Here is a 24,903-nt window from a genome sequence, read left to right as displayed (position 1 = left end):
TATCTATCTATATATATATATCTATCTATCTATCTACATATCTATCTATATATCTATCTATCTATCTATCTATATATATCCTAATTATATTGTAACAGGATGTATTTTTGTCTGTCTATTTGTACCAAAGAATCCCGGTAACTACTGAACATATAGGCTTCTCCTTTACAGGGTTGCTTATCATAGGTCCTGGGAAGGTTTATAACTATTTTGGGGGAGGGTACAACTTTCCTCAGAAGAGAAATCTCCCTAGAAAATTTTAACCCCCCGTTTTAAAAAAAACATTAATATTGGAAGCCTAATTTTTTTATCTGTTCCCCCCAATTCATTAATTATGGACAGATGACAGACGGACAGATGGACGGACATTGTGAATTATTGAGTAGCTTCACTACTAAAAAAAGTATATAATAGTTATTTCTTGCATCATATTATAAACAGCTTTCCACGCATATAAAATGTACAATTATAAGATTAAAACCAGTTTTTATATTCGTAGAAAACTGGATATAATATGATGATAGACATAGTTTTTTTGTATGGATGAGAACCAGTTCTAATCCACTGGATATTAATCGGTTTCAAATGAATACGATAAAATTAAAAAGAAAATATTTAAGGTTTGTTTTCTGCTATATGTTGGAGGATGCTCATCCAAAGCTATAGGTGAGATTTTATTGTCAGGGAGGGAGGGGACATTGCAATGTTTTTAATACTAGTCCCCAAAATCTTATAATAACATTTTCTTATTTGTTGACTTAACAACCTTTAAGACTTTTATTGAATTTTGATTTTTTGGTTTATTTAGTTCAGTGTCCAAATGTTTCAACTACTAATTTTAAACAAACGGGTATAATTTTGTGTATAATCGTTGGGGGTGTACATTCATTTATCGGCCATTGTCTTATCCCTGTAGATCCCTGTTTTATAACTATTTTAGGTGAGGGTTCCATCACCTAAATAAAAAAATCTTAAAAGAATGATAAACTTTTGTTACATCTTTGTTTAGACATTAAAGAAGATGAAAAAGATGAAAAAGGATTAGAAAATGATAACAGATATACTGATGTGGATTCGGGTAAGCAATTTTCTCATATTCATTTGACACTGGTGGATTAGAACTGGTTCTGATTTTTGGAATACTGATTCCTAGAGGAGTAACTCTATAATCAAGTCCTAAAAATGTAAGTATGTACTTAACAATTAGCCTGTATATAAGCATTTTTCAACAAATTTACTTCCAATTTTGTTAAAATTTATATATGATTGTTAAGTTCTGTCCTATGGTTTCAAAACTTTGCTTCTATGGATGTTGTCATCCTTGTTTGTTGAGCGTTCAGTGAATATAATTATATCTAGTTTTCTCACTCTTTTCCACTACTACACACGTGGCTAGCATTTTTTTAAAGCAAAGCTTTTTTATAATTAGGGTAGGTCCGTCTTTATGTAACTTTTCCCTTTTTTTGTTAATTTAGATATGTTAAGGTCTTAGCAATCTACATGTCATTTTAATCTAAAAATTTGTTTGAGAAAGAAGGTGGTCAAAAAGTAAATAATGAGCATAAATTCAAAACAAACAAAGATTATTTTATGTTAAAAATATTTTTGCTCCTAATTTGAACATTATTAACTTATAATGTCACGTTTTTTTGGAATCATAAGATTAACACAGAAATAAGGCAGAACCAACAAGCGAGTTAAATCTAGATAATATTTGGGGGGCAGATGGAGATGTCGTCAATTTTACATGTTGTTGTTCTATAGGTTTCGTGATTTTTTTTCAAATTATTTTTTTTTTCTGTATAAGCTGAGATTAAACTATGTCTAGGTTGAAACCAATTGCATAGTGTACATTTACATACACAAATGCACTCTTAAAAAGGTTTCTTCTAATTAATTACCGACTTATATTAACAACGAAAACAATATGTTATTTCAGCTGTCCTTGGGGGGGCATCGCATCACTAAATTGACGACCTATCCATTTGCCCCAAAAATATTGTTTCAGATTTATTTTGCTTGTTGGTTATACCTTATACCTAATTAATTACATACTTTTAATAAATTGTTTAGAAATAAGAAAAGCTGTATGCAATGGAAATGTTTCTACTGACCTTGTTAACAAGTTTCTGGAGCCTAGAGCAAAAATACAAGTGAACAGTTTGTCTGGTAAATTTATTCATTTTTTTTTAAAAACAAACTTATCAACACTTATCAATTGGGGAATGGGGGGGGGGGGAGTTCCGGATAGGGGCTGGACAATCAAGGGGAAAGAAAATAAAGGGTTTCAATAATCAAATCAAGCCTAAATCATTTATCCATTTTTTCTACTGAAAGCTTTTCACTGTGTAGATCTAAATTATAAAAAGTATATAGATTAATCCCCTAGAAGTCAGGACCTTTTCTAGAACTCTATTGGCTCATCCAATATGAGTTAGTTAAATATAAAACATAATATAAAAAAGCCATAATCAATTACTATATTCACTTTCTTTTGTTTTGTTTTTAATCATCAGTTACAGTACCTCTCAAAAGCAATTGGGAAATACAAAGAAACGCCCCTTAAGAGGCATTGTCACAAAAGGGACAATACCCAAATCATCTACTGCAATTTTCATTTTCAATAATTTTTGTTTTTTTTTAGTTTTTGAAGATTTGAACCTGACAAGTATAATTTGTGAAATTGAAGTAAATAATACAAAGGAATTAATTAAGCTCTTCTTACAATATGGAGCAGATGTTAATGCTACAGATCCCAGAGGTTTTACATACTTTCTTATTTAAAGTAACAGGATATATGTCTGTCTGTTATACCAGAGGATCTTGCTAACTAATGAACTAATATGGTTCTACTCTACAGTTAAGTTTCGCACAGATCCAGGAAGGTTTATAATTATTTTTTTGAAAGGTTACCACTACCATGCCAAGAGAAATAACCCATAGAAAAAAATACTACTCTCTCAAATTTTTTTGGTTTTCAAATTTGCTCACCACTTTAGGGAAGCTTCACACATGTTTCACCAAGATGGTTTTAGGCTAATTTTTTATCAAATTAAATTGTGATGTGTTTTTCTCTAAACCTTTGAATGTAGTCACTTAAATGCTAGGAGTGCAACCTCTATTATTAAATACAGGAATGCTAGATAATTAATTGTTACAATTCCCTATACTTATTGTCTTCTTTCTGTGCACTAAGATCTGAGCTGGATCTTTAAATCATTTCAATGGTGATCTAAACCACCCAGCGCAAAATTTCAGCCAATCACAGCAGCACATTTTAAAAATGCGCCGCTGTGATTGGCTGAAATTTCGCGCGGGATGGTTTAGATCACCATTGAAATGATTTAAAGACCCAGCTCTGGTGAATGGCTGGAACCTATTGTCCTATTATTCAAAGGGAAGATTGTGAAATCATCTAAAAAAAAGGGAAAATTCCTTTAAGGTGCGATTCGTCGTATTTTTGAAATGGCTTTTTATATTTTATTTTAGGTTAGGTTATATTGGGTTAGGTGATTGCCCCACATGGTTAGGCAATTAGCCCCACAGGGTTAGAGCCCTAGAAATAGGAGAAAAGCAACTGTGAAAAGTACGAAGAATCGCCCCTTAAGGTACATTGCCACTAAAGGGACTATACCAAAAAAAAAATCTGCCATATTTCTCACTTGAACCTATATAAAGAACCTGAAATTGACTTGAACAACTGTATAACATAGTAGGAAGTATTACTAGAGAATATTTTAGTATTTTGGTAAGATAAAATGGTTTGTTTAAGTCAAAATAATATTTTTGCTCTTTACCTGGATAACCCTGCCAGGTTTGCTGGCATCCTGTGCCTGCTAGGATGGAGATATTCAAAAAAAGTTAATATAATAGTTATTCATTGGATCCTGTTATAGACAGCTTTCCGCAAATATAAAATGAAGGAGTGGTCTAACAAAATTATAATAAGTTTATGATTTTTTTATAATCATGGAAAATTGTCTGTAAGAGGATGCTACACATAATCTTTCAATAGAACTGATTCTAATCCAGCAAATATCAACCACTTTTAAAGTCGTACCATAAATATATTTAAATTCTTAAAATGTTATAGAATAGTTATTTCTCGCATCATATCTAAACAGCTTTCCACGGATGTAAAATGTACAATTATAAGATTAAAACCCGTTTTTTAGCCCCAAGATACTGCAGGCATGGGGTAAAAAAAAATTGCTTTTAATCTTATGATTGTAAATTTTTATATTCATAGAAAACTGGATATAATACAATGCTAGACATAGTTTTTTTTTGTATGGACAAGAACCAGCTCTAATCCACAGGATACCAATCGGTTTGAGTGAATATGCAAAATCATGTTACATATTCAAATATTTAGGAAAAACAAGTCTCCACTGGGCAAGTCAGAGTGGTCATACTTCTGTTGTACAGCTTCTTCTGGATAGAGGATCTCTTATTGAAAAGAAAGATAATCTTGGTATGTTTATTTATCTATATATCCTTTATTTAACTGTCCATACATACCTTTTGATTTTATCAATTTCTAAAGTTTCTTCCTATTCTTTAATCTATTTATCTATCCAACTAGTTTATATTTACTAGTGTTGTGCCAGATACTTTTTTGGCCAGATACCAGATATTTGGCTGATTTCTAATGCCGGATATTGGCTACACCGACTACCCAGCATTGCAAATCAGCCAGATAGCCATCAAACAGATAAATAGATAGATAGAATAATTTTTGTATTATGTACCAGGATCTATTCCAAATATTTGTGACACCTTGATCAGCACCATGACCACTGTTGTTGGAATTTTTTTCTCCTGATCAAAAATTGTCTAACTTAAAAAGTTTGGGGGTCTGTATTTTCAAGGTTAAGAAAATTAAGTGATATACCTTATTGGGGTGGGATTCTTATTCAATTTCTTGTGATCATCTATTAAAGCCATATTATCATCCCCTTCTAATAACATATGATGTTCTAATGCGCATAGATATATATTGTTAACCCTTACAGCTCGGGCCCCAATTCCCACCTTAATAGATCGGGGGGGGGGGGGCTCCAATAGCCCCCCCCTCTATCTCGGCTCCTGTTACAGATAAAGACGTAAAATTTTTTTCTGGTGGTTCATGTGTATTTTTAGAGAAAATTACTTTTTCTAGTCATAGCAGCCAGGCCGCTCCTTAGCCGCTTTTTAGCGGCCAGCCGCTAAATTTTAAAACAGCTGTAGAGCGGCCACTTTTGCAGCTAGGATGACCAAATTTTAGGACGAACTTTTATTTTTCATAACAAAAAAATTACTTTTTCTGATCATCGCAGAAAAACGGCAAATAACGGAAACCGCCATTTTCGGCGGTTACGGCGGTAAAACGGCGGTTGGCGGCGCCGATTAATATTTTTATCTGTTTGATGTTGCTCAAGGATTTTCCAAAAAAAATTATAGGACTCTAGCTGTAATAGAAGCCACGATATTCATGATATATGTAGTAAAAGCCGGACAAAAATCGGTCATAAAGTCGGCCAGGGAGCGGTCAAACGGTCATAACACATTTTTTCTCATTGATATCTAAGTATTCACCAAAAAAATTTTAGGTTTCTCCTTATACACAAAAGTCATAATGTAGAAATTAAGATTTTTTTAGAATTTTTTTCTAATTTTGGTGCTACCCAACCGACTTTGACCGGACACCATGACCGACACAGACCAGATATCCTAATAAAATCAACTCTTGCCGACGTATAATTACTAAACTTAAAAAGTCATGAAGTAACAGCACTCCATCTTACCTACAAAAAAAATGAGATTGAAAAAACTAGAGGGGGGGGCTCTTGGAGCCCCCCCCCCTTCCGATCTGTAAGGGTTAAGCAACATTTAAACAGATAACCAACCCTTTGATTGCACAACCCATTGTCTGGAGCTCCAGATCATGGTAATTAGTTGCGCCTGTTTATTGGTGTCAGTGCCAGACATTTCAGCAGTGGGTACCATTTTTAACATCTCTAGTGTGACTCAGGGTGGGCAAAACTCCTAAAAGTAAGCAGGTATGCCAATTCTACAGGATAATATCTATGTATAATGAATACAAAGTTAAACAATGTAGATCTGTATGTCTGTTTGTCTGAAGCTTAAGATCTTGGTAACTACTTAAACAACCGGATTTTACTCCTCAGAGTGAGGGGGGAGGGGGAGACCATCAACCTATAGGCTAAAGTAAACATGTATACTCATTTTATATATAATATAACTCTCCCATATATCTACTATGTATTTCTTATATTTATATCTAGGACGGACCAGTCTTATATATGCAGCATGGAATGGACACACAGATACAGTGATAATACTTTTAGAACATGGAGCTAATGTCAAGCATACAGAAAAATCATTTGGTTAGTTATGATATTCTTAAACTTAATTAAAATCTTAATTTTTTCATATTAAAAAAAATCTATCTACATCCCAATTTATTTATGAAATATCTATCTATCCAGAATTTTTGCTTGTTCTCTTTACATTTCCACGCCAGAATAGAGAAAGAAAGTTTTTACGTCAATTAATAATGATTATTTTTATAGCTAAAGTTTGAGAAAGTAACTTTTAATCTTTCTAGTGTGAAATGATATATTTTTTGTTTCAAATCCATTTTTTGTGCTTTTATAAAAGGAATTTTAGAAAAAGGTATATTGCATAAACTCACTTATCCAAATTTAAAACAACAAAGAATTATAGTTAAAAGTTTCATTTAACATTTACATTGACGTACTGACTAATATTTTTTTCTGATTTATATATTAAAATTAAAACAGAAAATTATTATAGAAAATGTTTTTCGAGTTTTTGATTTAAGAATCTACGCTGTTAATTCAAGCAGAATCATTTTTTTTGGTTGATAAGGACATGGTCATATTTTCTTTTAACAGGGGAATTCTGCAGCTAATACCAATAATGTAAGTAATTCTGAAAAAAAATCACGAATCCTATAGATGTTTTTCAGCTGTTGTTAGGGGGCATTTCGTTATCTTAAAAAAAAGCAATTTATCTTAATCTAAAATTGTCTCTAAAATTGCTCTTTTATTTACTTAATTATGAGTTCTTTAGTCTTGTGTCAATCAAAAGAGATTAGAAAATTTGAGGGGAGGAGCGATGAACAAACATGAGTTTTTTTTTAATACTTTTATATTTGAATAATTATTGAAGCAAAAATAAAATTGGTTATTTGTTCTTTAAACAAGGATGACAACATCCATAAGTAGCGAAGCACAAAATTTCGTGAATGGGAATGACCGTCATGGTTGTTTTCTTCAAACAACGGGAAATTTAATTTTGATATCTAAAACAGAAAAAATTTTGAAAATCGGATCATAAACACCAAAGATATGGGGAAAAATTAAAAATTTAAAAATAGCCAAAACCCTGCAAAAAGGCAGTCTGACCATTATTGTTGTTTTCTTTAAACGACGGGAAATTTGATTTTGATATCTATAACTGAAAAAAATTTGAAAATCGGTTCATAAACACCAAAGATATGGTGGAAAATATAAAAAATGTAAAAATAGCTAAAAACCTGCAAAAAGGCAGTCTGACCGTTATTGTTGTTTTCTCCAAACGACGGAAAATTTAATTTTGATATCTTTAACTGAAAAAATTTTTAAAATCGGACCATAAACACCAAAGATATGGGGGAAAATGTGGAAAATTTGAAAATAGCCTAAAACCTGCTAAAAAGCCGTCCGACCGCCAGTGATGTTTTATAGTTAATTGTGCTCCTTAATGATGGGAATGTTGTCAAAAAATTTCAGAATTCTATCTTTTATAGGAGCTGAGTAAATCCAATTTCCCCCATAGCGTTACGGACTGACTGACGGACTGATGGACTGACTGACGGACGGACAAAGTGAATTATAGAGTAGCTTCGCTACTAAAAAGCATTATTAAATTAATTTTAAATGTAATTATTAGAATATTTCGTTGAGCATGCTATATTGTTGTTTCCAAGTAAAACGAAGATCTTAATTGAATGGTATAGCCCTAAATTCAACAAGAATAAAGCAACACAGTAAATTTTTAATTCTTTAAGCTCTAAAAAAAACTGTTGTTTTAAGAGATATTAAAATCACCTTTTATAAAATATATGCATATTCTTATAGAGAATATAAATATATATAATTAATTTTCTCATATTCATTCGAATCCGGTGGATAGGAACCGGTTCTCATCCATACAAAAAAACTATGTCTAGCATCGTATTATATCCAGCTTTCTACGAATATAGAAATGTACAGTCATAAGATTAAAACCAGTTTTTTCAGCCGGTGCCTTCGGCACCTCGGGGCTAAAAAAACTAGTTTTAATCTCATAATTGTACTTTCTATATCCGCGGAAAGCCATTTATAATACGATGCAAGAAATAACTATTCTCGTATTCATTTGAATCCAGTGAATAAGAACTGGTTCTCATCCAGACGAAAAAACTTTTAATCTTATAATTGTACATTCTATATCCGCGGAAAACTGTTTATAATAGGATGCAAGAAATAACTATTTTCATACTCCTACTGGTTGTTTCCCAAAACCGGAAAACGCAGTTTTTTTTAGATGCCCTGTATGTTTAGGAAAACTCTGAACAACAGAATACATATATAATATTAGTTGGCTCATCCTTGCCTCTAGGGGAGGGTGGAATAGGTCAGAAAAATATTCTAAACAACCAAAAGTTATTTGTTAAGCTTCCCTGAAAAGTACAACAAATTCAGATCTGAGGTGAATTCTTAAAAAACTTTTGCCCCACTAAAATCAGTGAGGCAAACTAAAAATTTAGAGGGGATAATTTTGTCTCATTAAAATTTTAATGAGGGAAAATGATTTTAATGGGGCAAAAGTTTTTTTAAGAATTCACCTCTGCAATTTCTGAGAACTTAAGCTTCAGACAAAAAATATTACTATTTTTTATTAAAGGAATAGTAGCTACACATAGGACCTCTGCATTTATGTGGTAGGGAAAGTAAATAGATGCGCTAAAACCATCCAGAGAATTAAAGCTTCCCTAAAATGTAAAACTCAATCGGTTCAGTAGTTATTGAGATTTTAAACTTTAAACTGACCAAACTATATAAGCTTCATTCACTTCATGAAAATGAAGTTTTTTTTTATATTTTGTCATGAAGCAGCAGTAGTTATTAATTTTTTAGATGTTATGGTTCAGATATATTATACCTGTTAAAAGTTTTAAATTTCAGACAACAATAACATTACTACTTTATATTGTAGATTAGTGGTGATGCCCCTAGAAGTCTCTAGGGGCAACTATAGTTGAGGAAAAAAAGTAGACAACCCCCATATTCAATTTAAGTTTTAAGAAGAAAAATCTTTTTTAAGGAAGGGGGGGGTCTAATTTCCTAATGGAATTGTGGAGATACCCTAACTGAAATAGTTGAAAACCTTCCCTGGACCTATGGGAAGCTTCACTGTAAAGGAAAACCATATAGGTTTAGTGGTTAGCGAGATCCTTTGCTTTAGACAAAAAAGCTTACTACTTTACATTGTAGATATGCAGTATATTTATATCTAGGAATGACAAGTCTTATTGCTGCAGCACAGAATGGAAACATGGATATTGTGAAGATTCTATTAGAACATGGAGAAGATGTAAACCAAGAAGATAAAAAAGGTTATTTACATGACAAGTAGATTAATGCCTGTTCATCAGTCTGTATGTAAGAAGATTAAGATCTTGGTAACTGCTGATTAAAGATTAAATTAAGCTTTAATCTTCAAGAAATATAGAAAATGGTCAAACTATTATTATATTGTTTTTGTTTTTCTCTATTTTCAGTTTCTTCTTAACATTTTTTAAAAAGATTTTTATAAAGTTGGGTAATTTCCCTTTCCCCTGAAGCCCCTTAATGTTAGAGACTAGTGCCCAGTTCACCAACAAGTTTTAGAGGTCGACTGATTTATTCTGTAGGTCAACCTAAACAAGTACAACTAACAAATGCCTTTATAAAATCGGTCAACCTAAAGCTTCTTTAGGTCAACCTATGTCAACTAATTAATAATAAAAATCAACAAATTCTGAAATTGAAATGACAAAACTTTAGTAACTTTAAAACTCTTTTGTGAAAATGTGGTAGTTGCTTGAAATCTGGTAATATGTACAACCAACAAGTGAATGAATTATTTAATCCTATTTCACTATAGTTGCTTCAAACCAGTTTTTAAGAAGTTGTTAGCATTATAAGTACCGTAATTTTCATTGTTGTTGATAGTTTTATTTATGAAAGACAAAGCTTGTTAAATAAAAAGGGTAAAGCAGCAACAATTGGACAAATTTTAATATATTATGAACTTTAGGGTATAGTTGTTTTTGGGGCAACGCTGCTTGAAAGGACTCTCCACAAGAAAATTAAATTTAGATTTTTGAAAATCTAACCTGAAACTATTATTCTCTGTTCAATTTTAGGCATTTTTGTTTTTTTGGCATCGCGATCGAAGCCCTTTGAAATTTTTGACCAAATTTAAGTGAATCCTCCTGCCAATTAATTTGTGCTCCTTTAGTGGGTTTTAGCTGCTATTTTTGCTGTCGTCATCGCCTTTCATTGCTTCTACTCCGCTATTCATCGCTTTTTAATACATGCTCCCCTCCTATTTGTTCAGAATCTAGATGGAGGTGTTGTGTGAGTGACATAGTGCGGTGTACCAGCAATGAATAGCGGAGTAGCAGTGATCAAGGCGACGATGGCAACAAAAGATGGTTAAATTGGGTGGTGGCGAACACAAAATGGAGGAGGCACTATTGTCCAGCAAGTAGAGAGTGGAGGCAAAACTTATAAACCTTGGATAGTATAGGGTCTATATCTGACCTGGGTAAATTGTGATCGAGAATGTCCTTTTAGAATGTCCAGGAAAATGTTTATTCTAAAATGCACCCAGATTAGCAAATTCCCGAATATACTGTGTGTGTGTGTATAGGAATTTTGGAGTAAAGAAACAGGTTGACATAGGAAAGGGAAGGCGGGAATGTTATAGGTGGGGGGAAGGGGAGGAGGGCAACCTGTGTTGTCAGCTGTTGCTGGCAGGCTGGCTTAGGATTCTGTGGTGGCTAAGGCGGAGGCTGCTAGGGGCTAGATGCTACTAAATATTGTACCAACTTTATTTACTATTTTAGATAGAAAATATACAGGGATTTGACAATGGAGGATAAATTGATTATCCCCCATGGTTAGAAACAAAATTATTCCATCCATAGATTTAGATCATCAGTGCATGGAAAACTAAGCGGTAGTTTATACCAACCAATCATGATTTTTTAGTTTTTGAGAAATAGTGTTTGTAAAACTTAGGGTACCACTATGGTTTACAGTTGCTACCTACCCCATCAGTCTATCTGTTTTGGTGGAAAAGTTTGGACACTACTAGTATGAAACCAACCAATCAAATTTTCTTGTGGAGAGTCCTTTTAATTAAGAAATTCTATTTTCTCAAAATTACTTATCTATTTATTACATATCTAACTATATATCTATCTATTTATTTATCCATCTAGTTATCCATTTATTTATCTATCTATTTATATATCTTTTTATCTATCCATTTGTCTATCTATTTATCTATCTATTTATCTATTTAATTATCTATCTAGTTATCCATTTATTTATCTATTTTCTCAAAATTACTTATCTATTTATTACCTATCTAACTATATATTTATATATCTATTTATTAATCTAACTAGTTATCCATTTATTTATATATTATTTATTTATCTATCCTTTTATATATCCATTTGTCTATCTACTTATCTATTTATTTATCCAACTATTTATTTATCAATTTATCTATTTATTTATCTATCTAGTTATTTATTTATTTCACTATTTTCTCAAAATTTCTTATCTATTTATTACCTATCTAACTATATACTTCTCTATTTATTTATGAACTTGAGTATGGTAGTGCAAATGGGGCGCTTGTCCAAGATTATGGTATGGAGATCGCTCTTCTATGAGTACTACTAAAATTCCTACTTTTACTGCAATACACATAGACATTCTCATCGCCGGTTCGTCAGTTTAGAATGCTTTTCCCTTTACTCCCACAAGTATAATACAAATTTGGTTGAGCCTGTGGTAGCTCAACAAAGACCCACGCGAAGTATTATATTGCTTTAAACTAAGAATAAATGGCTGGTTATGGTGTTCGATCTATATCATATAAGTATATTAAGCACTTAAAAAGGAAGATGGTTTTATAAAGTGTATTTACATTACAAGTGAATAAGTTAAGTATGAAAATATTTACAGGATAAGTGATAATACACATAAGTAGAGTAGGACAGTAAATGCCCTAAGTCCAAAGCATTGAATTGTGCTAAGTGTTAGATCTCTAACATAAGACCCAAGCTCAATTCATGCTAAGTACTGAGGGACCTAAATTTAAACTACAATGCATGCCAAACAACTAAGTCATTACCTTTAAGCCAGAAGAACTTGATGGTTTGAGAGTCAATGAATAACAAAGATATTTTAAGAAGTGCAAGTTATAACAACAACTATTAATAAGGATCTAAGCCCTTGTCTGTTTAATAAAGTGTTTGTATGTTAAACTTGTGACGTAAATCAAACTATGGTTGTAGGCATACATACTAGTACAAGATGGTTACATGGTTACTTTAACAATAAACATAATGTTTTAATAAGCATATAACAATATTCAATCACATACAGTTTACCATGATTAGGCTAGCGTTACCCATATAAGGTATTATATTGGTAAGGATAGGCTAATAAATTCATAAAAACATATAAAAAGTGCCTTAGGGCTAGCTAGAGTAATTGTACCTCGTGCCTGAGTTACGCGCGATAATTACCATGGCATGTCAATCAAATATTTAGATCCAAGTTTTATATGGTGTAAAATTTATAGTAAACATAGGTAAGTGGACTAGATGCGAAGCATTTCTGTGAAAGTCTTGTTCGTACGTTCAAAGAATTTTGAAATTTGGGGATCGCATCTCCAAGTATGAGCTAGTAAGCAATATATTTAGTAAAAATAAGCATGATATTGGTCTTTTTTGTTTATTGTTTAAGTATAGCTTGATCCAAATGCACATAAAATTTATATCAGATTTTTTTGATGGCCTACAAAACAAGTTCTTATATTGTCTGGAGTAAGCATCTATCTGTACCTATCTATTTGTCTAGTTACAAAAAATTATTTTAGTATATTCTTTCCATCTGTATAATAAATATTCATTTATCTATATATCTATCTATTTCTGTACACCTCTCTCTGTATATCTATAACTGTAATCTAAACTGTAGTATATAATGTAACTAATATATTTACATCTAGAAAGGACAAGTCTTATGTTGGCAGCAAAGAATGGAAACACAGAAATGGTGAGGATACTTCTAGAACATGGAGCCAATGTCAACCATAAAGATAATTCTGGTTAGTATTTTGTATTTCTAGTATATTCTATATCCTATGTCAATTTTAAAACTGATTATGGTCAGTTACATAATATTATTTTACTATAATTATATAATGTATCTTTAGTATTTTCTATCTATCTATCTCTCATTAATGTCTCTCTGTATATCTATAACTACACTCTGAACTAAAGAATATATAATAACTATAATTATTATATATAGTTATATAGTTATATATAGTAACTAATATATTTATATCTAGGATGGACAAGTCTTATGGCTTCAGCAGATAATGGATATACAGAAACAGTCAGACTACTTCTAGAACATGGAGCCAATGTCAACCATAAAGTTAATGATGGTTAGTTACATAATATTATTTTACTATACTTATGTAGGGGGACCGCCATTTACACATCCAGCAAATTTACAGTGGATGTGTTTTTGCCAGTGCAATGGATGTATTTATGACAAACTAAATTTTGACTGTATAAATGACAGTAAAATCTATTCTCATGCCATAAATACATCCAACACTGGCAAAAATACATCAATATTTTTATACATATGTCAAAATACATCTGACTCTGGCATTTACACATCCATACTTTTTTAATTATAGGTCATACAAATTTATATATTGTAGCTTTAGTATATTCTATCTATCTAACTATATACATACTATTGGCTTCGCCTCTAGCCTCTAGGGGCTTCGCCCCATGAGGTAATGGAAAGTCAACCCTCCAAAATAATTTTATAGTTATATTTTCAAAAAAGTTATTCTTTGCGGAATTACTCTTTGGTAAAATTAAACCCAGGTTGTGCGTCGTATGCAAAAAAATTTCAATTCATAAAAATTAAACCCAGGTTGTTCACTGTTTACACAAAAATTGAAAAGTCTCCTCTGTAAATTTTATTTATATTTAATACCTATAATTGCGAAAACTTTTTAAAGATGTCAATTTTTAAAAGTTACAAAAAGCCCAAAAATTTTTTTTGGTAAATTTTTTTTTTTTGGGGGGGGTAGTTTATGGGGGCTTCGCCCAATGGTGCTGTGAAGTTCCCAACCCAATTACTGGTTTTTGTTTACAAAAATAAAAAATAAATTAAAGATTTGGAAATGGGGATTTTTTATTTTTGGGGGGGTTGGGGTGTCTTAAACCACCGGAGGACCAGTAGGTATATTCCCAGAGGAGTAGAGCCCAATTTGTTCAGAAGTTACTGAGATTTTACAAAAAAAAATTTTAAAAATTTTTTTTGTGGGTTGTTTTTTTGGGGGGGGTTGGGGGTGTCCCACCCCCCAGGAAAATAGCTTAAAATCATCACCGGAACAGTAGGTATAATTAGATTAGATTAGATTTATTATTCTTGGGTGTACATCCCTGAAGAGTAGAGCCCAATCGGTTCAGCAGTTACTGAGATCTTAAGCTTCAGACGGACAGACAGATGGACAGACATCAAGCTACTTTGTATTATAGATATTTATTTTTGTATACCTCTCTTTGTATATTATAACTGTACTCTAAACTAAATAATTTATAATGTACCTAATATATTCATATTTAGGATGGACAAGTCTTATGATTGCAGTCAGGAATGGAAAGACAGAAGTAGTCAGAATACTTTTAGAACATGAAGCTGATGTCAACCATAAAAATAATGATGGTTAGTTACATAATAGTATTATACTATAATTATGTAATGTATCTTTAGTATATTCTATCTAACTATCTATATATTCATTTATCTATCTCTCTATTTCTGTATATCTCCCTCTGTATATCTATAAATGTAATCTGAACTAAAGAATATATAATGTATCTTTCTGAAGATTGCGAAAGCATGAAACTTTAAGTTAAAGATAAATAAAATTGAAGTAAAAAACGTTGTTTTACTATAAAATATAATGTATATAATATATTTATATCTAGGTTACACAAGTTTTATGGTTGCAGCAGAGAATGGAAACACAGAAACAGTCAAAATACTTCTAGAATATGGAGCCGATGTCAACAATAAAGATAATGGTGGTTAGTTACATATATTATTAAACTATATTTATATATTGTATATTTAGTATATTCTATCTATCTATCAATTTCTGTATACCTCTCTCAGTATATCTATAGCTGTACTCTGAACTAAAGAATATATAATTAACTAATATATTTATATCTAGGACGGACAAGTCTTATGAAAGTTGCATCATGGTATGGATACACAGAAACAGTCAGACTACTTCTAAAACATGGAGCCGATGTCAACTATAAAGCTAATGATGGTTAGTTACATAATATTATTATATCATTTAGTGTATCTTTAGAATATTCTTCTATCTATTTCTGTATATCTATAATTCTACTCTGAGCTAATGTAACTAATATATTTGTATTTAGGAAGGACAAGTCTTATGTATGCAGCAGGGCAAGGATACACAGAAACAGTCAGAATACTTCTAGATCATGGAGCTGATGTCAACTTTAAAGATAATGATGGTTAGTTATATAATATTAGTTTACTATGTAATGTATCTTTCGTACATTCTAGCTAACTATTTATATATCCATTTATCTATCTATATTTCTATCTGTACACATCTCTCTATATCTATAACTGTACTCTGAACTAAAGAATATATAAAGTATATAATATATTTATATCTAGGAAGGACCAGTCTTATGAAGGCGGCACAGTTTGGAGAAACGGAAACAGTCAGAATACTTCTAGAACATGGAGCCAATGTCAACCATGAAGATTATACTGGTTAGTTACATAATATTATTATACTATTTATATATTGTTTATTTAGTATATTCAATCTATCTATCTATATATCTATAACTATCTCTGCAACATCTCTCTGTATATCTATAGCTGTACTCTTAACTAAAGAATATATAATGTAACTAATATATTACATTTAGGTGAGACAAGTCTTATGCAGGCAACATGGTATGGAAGCACAGAAACAGTCAGACTACTTCTAGATCATGGAGCTGATGTCAACCATAAAAATATGGATGGTTAGTTACATAATTTTATTATACTATATTTGTATATCTTTAGTTACAGTTTGTTCTATCTATCTATATACAGTGTGTTTTTTTTATGAGAACTTTTTTGAAAGCAATTTTACCCCACTTATAGTTATCAGAATTTAATGATTAATGGCTTATTTTCTTCGTTTTTTAAGGCAATTAATAGAACAACAAAAAAATATTTCAGTTTTTATTTAAAAAGTACAGTAAAATCTAAAATTCAAAACTTGGGTGTCAACATCTAAAAATGGTTTTAGCACATTTTTCTTATGCTTAAATAATCAACCTTTTGCAAGAATGGCTGCTAAACACTTCAAAGTTGAGATATAGAGCTAAAAATGTATACAGATACTATTAGGGACATGTACTAGAACATATCAAAGTTTGAAGGTTGGACTGTACAGAGATGATGGATTGGCGGTTTTATCAGCTTCTGGACCATAAATGGACAGAATAAGAAAAGAAGTAATAAAAATCTTTTCAAATGAGAACTTGAAAATAACAGTCAATATGAACATCAAAACTACAAACTTTTTAGATGTTAACTTAAACCTAGAATCTGAAGAATACAAACCTTTTAGAAAAGACAACAACAAACCAAATATCAACATTAGATCGTGTCATCCACCTAACATTAAACAAGATCTTCCCTGTATTGTAGAGAAGAGACTTAGTAATCTGTCAAGTAACAACCACCAAAACATATCTACCAAGAAGCCCTAGAATCATCAGGTTATAAAAATAAGTTAATTTTTCAAAATAATGATAGGCAACAAAATAGTCAACAAAACCGCACCAGAACAAGAAAAGTTATATGGTGTAATATTCCTTACAATACAGCTGTGTCCACAAATATTGGAAAGGAGTTCTTACGCCTGGTAGACAAACACTTTTCAAACAACAGAGTCTTTAAAAAATATTACAACCGAAACACCATCAAAATATCATATAGTTGTATGCCTAATATGGCCAGCATAATCACAAGCAATTATAAGAAAGTTCTTGGACAAACAAAGCATACAACTGAAGCTGGTTGTAACTGTAGGAGAGGCACAACTTGTCCACTGGACGGAAAATGCTTAACTGATTCTTTAGTCTACCAAGCTGAAATTCAAACAGACCAATCTACCAAAAAGTATATAGGAATCGCCTCAACAACTCTGTTTCTAACTATCTATCTATTTATCTATCTATATATATCTCTCTATCTAACTATCTATCTATTTATCAATCTTATGCACAAATACGTAAATTTTCCTTTCAACTTTATCTCTCTCTCTCTCTCTCTCTCTCTCTCTCTCTCTCTCTATCTCTATCTCTCTGTCTGTCTGTCTCTCTCTATCTATCTCTCTACTCAGTAATACTTTGCTATGTTGCTTGCCCATTTACATTGGAAACATAATGTTTATGTGTAAAATTTAAATATAGTTTATGCCAACTTTATAAACTAAATAAAAGTTTTATTGCTCACATAACAGCATTAATAATATTGTAATCAAGAATCATATTATGTCTACATAAATATTATCATTAAACTGCACAAAATTTTTAAAGGATTAATATATGTATATTAGGGTGGGCCCATTTCCCCCTTTTTTTAGATTTTACTGTTATCATTAGTTATGGAAGTCATTTATATGTGTGATAAGCCCCATTCAAGTTTTAAAAGTGACTTGGCTCTTATGGCTGCCGGCGCGCAGGGGGTATAAAAAGTGCCCACCCCCTTATAACGATTCGTAATTAGCATTCAATGCGGTCATTTTGATATGCAACATGCCTGTGTTTGAAGGAATTTCAATTTTTGGTTTTATAAGGGGGTACATTTTATACCCCCCGCACGCCCGTTGTTTTTGGATTAAAAAACCTCTTTCAAGTTTCACAGGGTTTTATATTGGCCTAGTAACCCTTGCCAATGTCTTTGGTTCTGTTGCTATCTCAAAGGACGACGGTCCAGAGTCAACTTTAGAAATCAACTGTCTAAACACAAGAACAACAGATCTGGAGTACCACAAGGGGCCGTAACATCCCCTATACTGTTCAATTTTTACCTGAGACATCTTACAAAACCTCCCAAGAACATCCAAATAGTTCAATATGCTGATGATATCAGTATATACGCTACAGGCAAACCCATAGCTGGTCTTGCGGATGCCATCAGTCAATACATCCCGGAGGTTCTGGCATTTCTGGAAGAACGAGAACTACAAGTATCTCCAACTAAATCTATAGTCACATTGTTCACCCCAGACACCAAGGAATTTAAAGAACATCCAGAAATTAAGATGAAGGATACCATCGTACCTCTTGAACCAACACCAAAGTTACTAGGTGTCACTTTTGACACAATGTACACTTTCTCACACCATGTGAAAAAAAACACCAACTCTGCCAAGACCAAAATAAATCTAATGAAATCTCTGGCTGGTTCTACCTGGGGACAAGATGTTGAAACCTTAGCTCTTACCTACAAATCCACTTGCCGTAGTGTATTAGAGTATGCTGCTCCAAAATGAAAATTATCCATACTAGAGAAGTGCAGAAGGCCCTGGCAAGCTACCCCCCCAGCAAAGTCCTCAATGCCAACCCCCCTGAGGTGAACAAGGAGGAAGTCAAGAACTTAACCAGAACAACCAGATCCAGACTGTCCCAGCTACGTTCTGGATACAGCAGAATGAGCAGAATTAAGCCTAACATTGACAACAATTGCCCATTATGCAACACAATCCCACACAACACTAAACATCTGTTCAACTGCCCAAATAACCCTACAGATCTCAACATTTTATCACTTTGGACCCAACCTAAACAGGCGGCAGAATTTTTATGATTTGACGAGGGCATTACCTGAACAGAAATTTTCGAGACTGACAAGATGTAGCTCTGGAGGCTAATCAATCAATCAATCAAATGTGAAATTCCAAATTGACCCACCCTAATGTATAGTATATTATTAAATAATCAATAAATATTGTAGGGGACACAGCTCTGGATGAGGCACTTGAAGAATATGATTGGTACAGTGATGAAAGAATAAAAAGAAAGAGAGAAATAGCAGAAATACTTAGAGAAAATGGTAAGCTTATTTAATAATTCTATGTTTATAAGTGTAGCTATCCTATCATTTTATTCAGCTTTTAATGAATTCTTTCTATTTGTCACCTACACTTCAGTAAATTAGGATTGGGGGAGGGGTTCAGGAAAAAATATAATCATTGCAAATGGATATAGTCTTGCAAAAGGGATGCTATGCGGGTTTTATTCACCCTTATTGAAAAATTAAAGTGGGTGGGGGGTTGTGTGGAGAAATCTTGGATATAAAGACAAACAAATTTTAATGTCTTAAAGTTAAAACCTTTTAGGAGCTAAGAAGGGAAGTGAGATTGAGTAAAGTCAGAATACAACAATATAACAAGGTAAAACATTTAGATAAATTCTTTAAGAACAAAAGAGTTAGCTATATGAGTGCTCTCATTTAAAGTGACTATCGAGCACATTGTGAAGTAAATTTTTTTTTATACCAACTTACCTATATATTTAGCTATTTACTTATCTGTATATACATCTAGTAATTGCTATTTGTTTACTTAGCTATGTCAGAAATGTATCCCTATTATAATCTTTAATTTTAAACCTATAACTGTTTAAATTTATAAGGCGGATAAGGCAGGAGATGTTTTCCTTTCTATCTATATATATATTTATTTATCTAAACATATCTTTATATATATATTTGCTTAATTGCCTATCTCAAAATATCTAATCAAAAAATCTTAATAAACAGACAAAAAAACTCTTTCTAATTTTTAGCTTCTCTATATCTATCTATGAATTTTTCCTGTCCATCTGTTTAAAGACACACAGAAAACTGTCCCGAATTTGTATTAATTTTGAGGAACAAGACTCCAGTGACGTCATATTTTTCTTTCCCGAAAAAGGGAAGGGGGGAAGAAAATCTCTTCAAAAGAGATGGAAAAAACCCTTTTCTCCCATCTCTTTTTTCTTCCCCCCTTCCCTTTTTTTTCTTTCCCCCTTCCCTTTTTCGGGAAAGAAAAATATGACGTGACTGGAGTCTTGTTCCTCAAAATTAATACAAATTTAGGACAGTTTTCTGTGTGTCCTGTTTAAATCTTATATCTGCTATTGATTCCAATTTAATTTTGATTAATTAATATAACAATTATTTCAGAACAGAACTGCTTTGGGTTAACAGAATGATTACCTACAATGCTTTATTATTTTAAAATATTGTGCCTTTTTTTATAAAAATTGATTCTTGTAAGATTCATGATTTTCAAAATAAGAATATTTAGATTTTAAGTTTTTTTACTTATCATTTTAATTTTGTTTACTAGCTTAGCTACTTTTAATTTAGATAAGAGATAAGATTTATTTTCCTCAAAGGTACAACATTTTTTATTAGATATATATCATACACTATGTTACTATGCTTTGATTTGTTTGATTCTTCTGGTTTGTTATGTTTGATGCAGGTTTGATAATAATATAATGATATACATAATAACTATTATTAAGTACCTAGCATGGAATTGGCCGAACTTCGTCTCCACCTAGTTACCAGGCCAGTTCGAATAAGATGAAGATAACATTTTACAATAAAAATTCCATGCAACATTGTACCAGATAGTTAGCATAACCCTTTAAGGGTTGTGGAGCCACTGGTGTACTTTGACGCTTGCTAAGCCGATACAATGTTTATGTGCAAATAAATAATAATCTTAACAATGAAAGAATAAAATATCTTGCTGTGTATTTCAGACATCCTCCTACTATCAGTTGCAACTTCTCCAAGCGTAAATTCGGAACAATTAAGGAACCAAAACCTCCACTAGGAGTCGCTATTCCCGTTGTGATCCCTTTTCAGCTCTACATAGACAGTTTCCTTTATAACAAATTATTTTCATTATAGAGTGGAGTTTTGTCCGGGTCTAAGGACATCTCCACACCAATAATTACAGGATAACGGCAAATCTCGCGATAACACTTGGTCTAATCCAAAAAATCCAAAAATCCAAAAAATGAATAAGATATCCTAATATATAATCGTATCGTGTACTTAAGTGAACAAGGTGTAATGGTTGGTTTCGATTCCTACGGAATCTGATTTTTTTTCTTGAGAATGGATATAATAATCCTATGATGTACAATTGTACTATTGTACAGAATAAAGAATAGGTCATGTGCGATTCCTACGGAATCTGATTTTGGTTTTTTGATAATGGGAGTGTGTCCCTAAATATGTAAAGTTCGATTCCTCCGGAATCTGATTTTTATGTTTTGAGAACTGGTCACAGCATGGCTGTGAATGGGGCAACAATATGGGGGAGGGTGAGGTGAGGGAAGGAGAGGGGAGAGTGGTTTGTGCTCGAAAACGTTGATCTCACTCTTTTTTGAAAGCAAAGGGTGAAAGTGGGTCATAAGAAAAAAGTCTGTGGCGTGCTAGTGCGCACACAATTTGGTTATAGCTTTGCTTTAGTGGAGTTTAAATCTTACTGTTGTTTAGGCACGAAAATGTTCGGAGAGGAAGAATACCAACAAATGTGGCAGCCGTTACGCAATAGATTGACAATAACATATCAACGACTTCTCAATATAGTTAATGGTGACAATGTCAGTGAGGAAGTACGTCGTGAGGTAGCCCGTCTACTATACCAACAGGGTTATTTAGAAACCGAGTTGGCACTCACACTATACAACCCAAACAAGGATATGGAGTATCATGAAACTAAATTAGGTGAAATTGCTGAGCGGATAACTGCACAAGAGGGGGCTTGTCTCCAACTATAGCTCCAGAAGTTGGCCATTTCCGGTCTGGACCAGTTATGGTCAAGTTCTCTACGACTTTATATACAAGATATCCGCAAAATATCCGCAAAAACAACCGCGGAAATATCCGCAAGACGTTCACAAAAATCAACAATGAATCAACAGAAAAAAATCTGCAAAATGAGAAATAAATAATACAGTTTAGTTTTAAAAAAAGTAGCTAAATATAATTTTAAAAATAATTTACCATAAATTCATTGATTTGTTTTTTAATAAATCCTAGATATCTTGCTATGAACTTTTTATTTTTTAATTTGAAAGATGTATAAAGTAATAGGATGTCTGTTAATTAATATTTTGCTATGGATTAATTTAGTATTAGCATAAAAAGTAAGGATAAGAAATGTAAGTTGATGAAGTGAGAGACTAGTTAGAATAAGGGAGATGGGTCAAGGAATTGAACAGGTATAGGGGAGGAAGGGAGGAAAACGAGGGGGAGAAAACGAGGGGGAGAAAATGGGACGTGGTGAATGGTTTGTGCGCGGTCGTGGCTACCAGCCAGACAGACGGAGCGGCGCCTATCGTTTGGTATATGCTAGGGGGGGAGAAAAAATAGGGGGCGGGGGGAAGAGTGGTTTTCCGGTAAAGCACAGCATAATAAAGGAAAAAAGGGGCGGGAGGGAGACAATTGGTTGTAAAGCATAGGGGAAATACGCGGGAAATCGGAAGTGGGGAAAGTTATTTACTAATTAATAAGTTAAATTAAGATTGCATAATGCATGGTATTAAAACACAAGGGGGGTATAAATATGGGGTAGGTAAGGTCAAATTTCAATTGTCTCCAAGATGTCAGATCAAGAAGAGGAAGTAGGACAAGGCCAAGGTGCTTTACCAGATGGGGCGCCGGAAGTTCCGGAGGAGGCTGGAGGTGAGGAAAATTTTCCCCTCCATGACCAGGTGCAGGAGCTCATCGCTATGCTCAATTCTAGCGATGAAGTCGATGATCCTGTACCCGTGCACGGCGTCCAGCAGCTGCTGAACCTCGCGGCAGTGCCTGATCTACTCCCATTTCCGGGGGTAGACAGGCGCTGTCTGGACCTCTGGTTTATGGTCAAGAGGAGGTTGTTGGGCGTTGTGCACGAGGGCGACATGCTGATGTGGAGGAGATTCCGCAACGACGCCATCGATGAGGAAATCCTCCGCATGATGTATTCCAACTATGGGTTAGTCGTGAGGTTAATATCAGTAATGCCCACGTACGCCCGCTCCTTCCAAGCTAACATGGATTCCCTCGCCGCAATGGACCGCCTGGTCACCGTCCAGCAGGACCTTGTGGAGGAGCTCCTCCAACAGGAACCCGACGACATCGGCGACTCCAGCGACTACGACGAGTAGATGGCTATGCCCACTACATGAGCTTAACCAGTCAGCGATAGTCATTACAAAATTTTTGATATCTAAATTTAAATAAATAAATATATTTTCGGTCAAAATTCTAAAAAAACTTTGTTATTTTTTATTAGATAAATAGAGGTAGAGGTTGCGCGATTCGTTAGCTGCTAGATAAAAATATATAATATAATGGAAGAAGTCAAAGTCAAAATATAAAGTGTAAAATGAATAAAATGGATAAGAAACAAATTATGCCAAGCTACTCTATACATAGGTATGTGTGTCGGTTCCTACGGAACCTATTCGTTGAGATTTGAGGTTAAAGAAATGCTGTTTTATTGATTTTTAATAAGGAAATTAAATGCTTACAGAAAGTCGAGGGCTAAAAATACGGATAGAAACTTAGTTAGAACAAAAATTGTTAAGTAAGGAAGAGAAAAAATAAAATATTTGCTTTTTAAAACTCAATCTTATTTAGTAATAAGTAAAACATTTATCTTGAAAATATTTTTATTATCAATTAATTTAATTTCAAGTGGAAGGTTGTAAAGGAAGAGGAAAACAAATAAAATATTTGTTTTTTTAAAACTCAATCTTGTTTAGGTAATAAGTAAAACATTTTTTCTTAAAAGTATTTTTATTATCAATTAGTTTAATTTCAAGTGGAAGGTTGTTGAATATAGTTGGGAAAGAGTTAAGAGGGGCGTGCAGGAGAAAGTTTCTATTGGTGCCCGGTTCGTAAGCAAAGTTGTTCCTGTTCCTAGTGCCATACGTATGTCTGTCTTGAACAAAATTCCAGGTGTTTTCAAAGATTTTGGGAAAATTGCCTAATTTATAGGCGTGCATAAATTTACAAACATTGAATTCAATTAACAGGTTAAACGGAAGTATGCCATTAGATTTAAAGAATTCAGCTGTGTGAGCTCTGCTTGGCAAATTTTCGATTATTCTAATGGCCTGCTTCTGCAACTTAATGATTGGTGCTAACAGATACATAGGACAGGCAGTGAACAGGAGACAACAATATTCGATATTCGACTTAATATAAGAAGAATAGAGTAGCTTTAAGTGTTTCTTGTCCAACAAATGACGCATTACTTTCATACTATAAATTATTTTAGAGACTTTGCTATAGACTTTTTCAAGATGATAAGAAAACTTCATTTTCTCGTCCAATTGAATTCCCAAGTGTTTGACACTACCCTCATTGGTACCGCTCACAAGATCCAACTTAGTGATTTTCGACTCATCATTTT

At 32.8% G+C, this 24,903-nt stretch overlaps 1 protein-coding gene across 1 annotated transcript in view; it reads left to right on the top strand.

The window, feature by feature from the left end:
• The window catches only part of LOC145307527 (uncharacterized), a 67,427-nt gene extending 46,639 nt beyond the window's left edge, over positions 1-20,788 (top strand). The window contains exons 26-42 of the mRNA XM_080149983.1: positions 1,010-1,078; positions 2,074-2,169; positions 2,645-2,761; positions 4,376-4,474; positions 6,288-6,389; positions 9,569-9,667; positions 13,351-13,449; positions 13,696-13,794; positions 15,000-15,098; positions 15,365-15,463; positions 15,613-15,714; positions 15,830-15,928; positions 16,098-16,196; positions 16,358-16,456; positions 19,446-19,544; positions 19,831-19,884; positions 20,658-20,788. Of these exons, the coding sequence (XP_080006109.1) occupies positions 1,010-1,078; positions 2,074-2,169; positions 2,645-2,761; positions 4,376-4,474; positions 6,288-6,389; positions 9,569-9,667; positions 13,351-13,449; positions 13,696-13,794; positions 15,000-15,098; positions 15,365-15,463; positions 15,613-15,714; positions 15,830-15,928; positions 16,098-16,196; positions 16,358-16,456; positions 19,446-19,544; positions 19,831-19,859 (1,505 nt within the window). The 3' untranslated portion in view covers positions 19,860-19,884; positions 20,658-20,788. The remainder of the gene's footprint in view (positions 1-1,009; positions 1,079-2,073; positions 2,170-2,644; positions 2,762-4,375; positions 4,475-6,287; positions 6,390-9,568; positions 9,668-13,350; positions 13,450-13,695; positions 13,795-14,999; positions 15,099-15,364; positions 15,464-15,612; positions 15,715-15,829; positions 15,929-16,097; positions 16,197-16,357; positions 16,457-19,445; positions 19,545-19,830; positions 19,885-20,657) is intronic.
• Positions 20,789-24,903: the final 4,115 nt, after the last annotated feature.

Source organism: Acartia tonsa, chromosome 15 (assembly GCF_053477335.1).
Source record: "Acartia tonsa isolate MP-2025a chromosome 15, ASM5347733v1, whole genome shotgun sequence".
NCBI classification, from domain to species: Eukaryota; Metazoa; Arthropoda; class Copepoda; order Calanoida; family Acartiidae; genus Acartia; species Acartia tonsa.
The sequence above is the reverse complement of the archived record's forward strand: the minus strand, read 5'-3'. Positions and strand labels throughout refer to the sequence as shown.